General features: G+C 35.4%; 1 protein-coding gene across 1 annotated transcript; it reads right to left on the bottom strand.

Moving 5' to 3' along the window:
* Positions 1 to 273: 273 nt before the first annotated feature.
* LOC111311118 (transcription factor DIVARICATA-like) lies at positions 274 to 3,092 on the bottom strand. The gene is made up of 2 exons (XM_022910489.2): positions 1,617 to 3,092; positions 274 to 1,174 (listed from the first exon to the last, which is right to left on the bottom strand). Exons 1-2 carry the CDS (start codon positions 2,045 to 2,047, stop codon positions 667 to 669), a joined length of 939 nt encoding a protein of 312 aa, XP_022766224.2. The 5' UTR covers positions 2,048 to 3,092; the 3' UTR covers positions 274 to 666.
* Between the last annotated feature and the right edge of the window lie 339 nt (positions 3,093 to 3,431).

The raw sequence follows: 3,431 nt of genomic DNA, 5'->3' as shown, positions 1-3,431 counted from the left end.
GTACATCCATGTAAACCACAAAATAATTTCGCCTTTGAAGCATAGAAAGATTTTTGGATATTCCCTTACCTCCTCCTGCTCCAGCCCTCCCCCAACCCAAAAAAAAGCATGGGAAGTTGGCTTAGGACTGAATTTGGATATAACAGCCTTAGGAAATGCAATTCATAACCAAGAAGAAGATAAAAGGCTTGTGGCTAAAAGACTAAAGAAGATCCTTTGATTTCTCTTCACTTTGTCTATGATGTGAAGTGTAGAATCACAGTTGAAGCAAGGAAATCTGAATTATTGGAGTCTATTATCAAGTTTTAAGCCTTTATAGTACAGTCTGTCATTTTGCAGAGGATGCAGTATCAATAGAACACAAGCAGTTAATCTAAGAATAACTGGTGACAACAGACAGATAATGCAGACGCACGACTAAAATTAATAAAAGTCCCAAGCTTCATATAAGCTTCTTTTTTGGTTCAATGATCCAAAATTTTAATGATAAATCATAAAACCACCTAACTGATCTCTCTTTAGAGTGAATAAGTATGGACTAAATTTGCATCTTCAAGATATACACGTGGCATGGACAAAGCTAGCTGACATCACTGCTAGGCTTGATCTTCAACTCATTAATTAATGATAATACCTTCAGAAATTCTTCCCTCTTTATCAATGAATTTACTGACGTTGCATTGACTGCATCTGGAAAAGAGTGTTGTAAGATCCAAATTGAGATCTGGGAAGAGTTCCTTTTAGAGTATTCTGTTCTTCCAGCTTGTGTCCATATGAAGAAATCCCACAGAAAGGGGACAGGAAGGTATTGATACCACTCGTCTGGTTGAAAACCATAGCTGCTCCTTCATTTTGCAGCTTCCACTCAAAATCAAAGAGCTCTTTAGTTGCCCCAGCTACTTTCGGTAGCTGCTGTGGCTGCATGACTGCACAAGAATTATTTGGAGACAAAGGCTTGCTGTGATCTGGTGAAGAAGAGGGGGGATCGGGAATGTTAACTGTTGTAATATCATGGATACTGGACCTCCTCTTATCTTTCCCTCCGGTCAGCTGCCTGATGAAGTATTTTTGAGCATGACTTGCCACCTGTGTTGGTGTTCTAGTTGTCACGAAATTGCGTGAAATATTTCTCCAATCCCCTTTACCATACTTTTTAAGCCCCATTAGAAATTGCCTGTCATTAATCATCAAATAAACATCATGAGCTGCAAGAGGATGCTAAACCATTGAAAGTACAGAATTTGCACAGGCAAGAAAAGAGACATCCACTATCCAAACATGTTATAGTGTCTACCAACCACATAGTCAACATTCATAGCAATTGCAAGGATCAGTCAGGAGAGTCAATTCCTACCATATGTTTCGGATTGTTTCTCTTTAAAACCAACTAGCATCCACATCCATCGACTTCCAGTCAACTAAATTCACAGTGGTTTCAAACATGCAAATTATCGATCTCTAACAGAAAAGCATACTCTGATTACAGGTTCAACTCTACAAATTTTACATGTTAAACCAACGATAACTTCATATCCTAAAGACTGACATATCCAATCATAGTTAAATGACATCCAAAATTGTAAAAAAAAAAAAAATCAACAAAGACAAGCAATTACCTGTGTTCTTCTTCAGTCCATGGCACCCCTTTCTTCCTTTCTTGATCAGAAGGTCGAGTCCCTGTTCCTCTTTTTCCACCTGGAGTGTAATAGTGTCTAAATCCATCAAAGCCCTGACTGTCGTTAACCCACTCCAATGTAAAAGAATCACCGCTATATCCAGGAATTGGTATCAGCCCTGCCTCTATATCACTAACATCCTCTTCCAATTCTATGTACTGTTTGATCACATCTCCAACTGTTTTTCCAGGAATCATGGCTGCCACCTTAAACCATCGGTCAGGGGTGTCTTTATCATATAAAGCCAGAGCATTTTCGAAACACTTGTTCTCTTCAGGAGTCCATTTAGTACCTTTGCTCTCTTGAAACAACCAATTGGAAGTCTGTAAATAAGAGGCTGGAGAGAGGATTTCAAGTCCCCTATTCATCATTATTCTTTTTCTAGTTATCTAATCGCCAAAGATGATTTGCCCGTATAGGGAAAAAAAAAAACCTTTGCTTTTCTCCCTCTTTGAATGAAATGTTCAAAGAGAGAAAAAAACCAAGATAGAAAAATGCAGAGAAGTGGCTGCTTTAAATGACCAAAGAAGTATCAAATCATGAAAGCATTTAAATGGAATCCAAGAAGCCTTTTTCACAAAAGATTAATTGCGGAATCTCAAAAAGAACAACTTCCTAAAGCCCACGGAAAATCTGAGAAATAGTAGAAAAAAATGAAAATGAAAATGAAAAAGCAGATCTTGATGCATAGATGAAAAATCCTAGACATCCATATCAGATCCAAAATCACATACAACAACTTCAACAACAACAAATTAAAACAAGAAAATCAATATACAGATAAAAAAGTCAAAAACCCAAATCATAGATTAAAACACTTGCAGGTTGAAAAACACTGAAAATCCATGAAAGGGGAAAAAAGACAAAAGAAAACAGAGGAAAAACAGAAAGCTTCTAGAGAATTGGGATTTTAAAAGTGGGGAAATCTTTGGCTTTTTTTACTTTGCTTTTATAGTCCCTTGGGAAGGTAAAGCAAAAGCAAAAAGACCAGAGAGAGAGAGAGAGCGTGAAAAAAATGAATACAAATATGCCAACTCTTTTGAATTTATTTTGTACTGCTTATATATATGAAACAGAGAGTTAGCAGTGTGAAAGCAGAGAGAAAGAGAGTGTCAAAGCTCCCGAGTTCTGATTGGTGAAAATGGAGACTGTGGGCGCTGCTTCGGCCAAAGCAAAGTTGTTTTCTAAATATTATGCGGAAAGTGATGGCCAATCAGATGAGCGAATACGAAGGAGACGATGTACAGTTAGCTGGTTGGGTCTTCTAGTCATTTTAGCTGAAGAAAAGACCAACCTTGGCAATGGCGCTGAGTGCTGACATTCAAGTGTAGCACGTGAGATGTTTGTCTCTCGTCATCGAATTTTGATAGTAATTTCTGTTTCAAAGCTTTGATTTGCATATAGATTTTAGTGTATATATTTACATATATATTTATTTCTTATATTTATCCATTTACATTTATTTATTCACTATGATTAGTTTAGTTGGTAAAAAAATTAATTAGAATTTGATTTTTATAAAAGTATTTTAAAAATAAATTCTGAAATGTACGAAATTAATATAAAATAATGTCTTTAAAATTACTCAAAAAATGAGATTTGATAAAAACAAATTTTAAAAATATCTTATCATAATATTTTAAAAAAAAAAACATAAACACAAGTTAATTTAAAAGATTTTGATATAATATCTCTTACAAAAATCAAGACTTCCACTGTTATGTATAACCAAGTTTAATCAATTTGTAAATTTAT

Source organism: Durio zibethinus, chromosome 1 (genome assembly GCF_047325235.1).
Source record: "Durio zibethinus cultivar Kanyao isolate XHJ-2024 chromosome 1, ASM4732523v1, whole genome shotgun sequence".
NCBI lineage: Eukaryota > Viridiplantae > Streptophyta > Magnoliopsida > Malvales > Malvaceae > Durio > Durio zibethinus.
Note: the sequence above shows the minus strand (reverse complement) of the source record. Positions and strands in the feature narration are given on the sequence as shown.

Bases quoted from the DNA above. Each gene is read 5' to 3' on its own strand.
- LOC111311118 (XM_022910489.2), bottom strand. From the start codon at position 2,047: ATGATGAATAGGGGACTTGAAATCCTCTCTCCAGCCTCTTATTTACAG. The intron at 1,175-1,616 runs GTAATTGCTTGT...GATTAATGACAG, and splicing joins TGGACTGAAGAAGAACACAG to GCAATTTCTAATGGGGCTTA.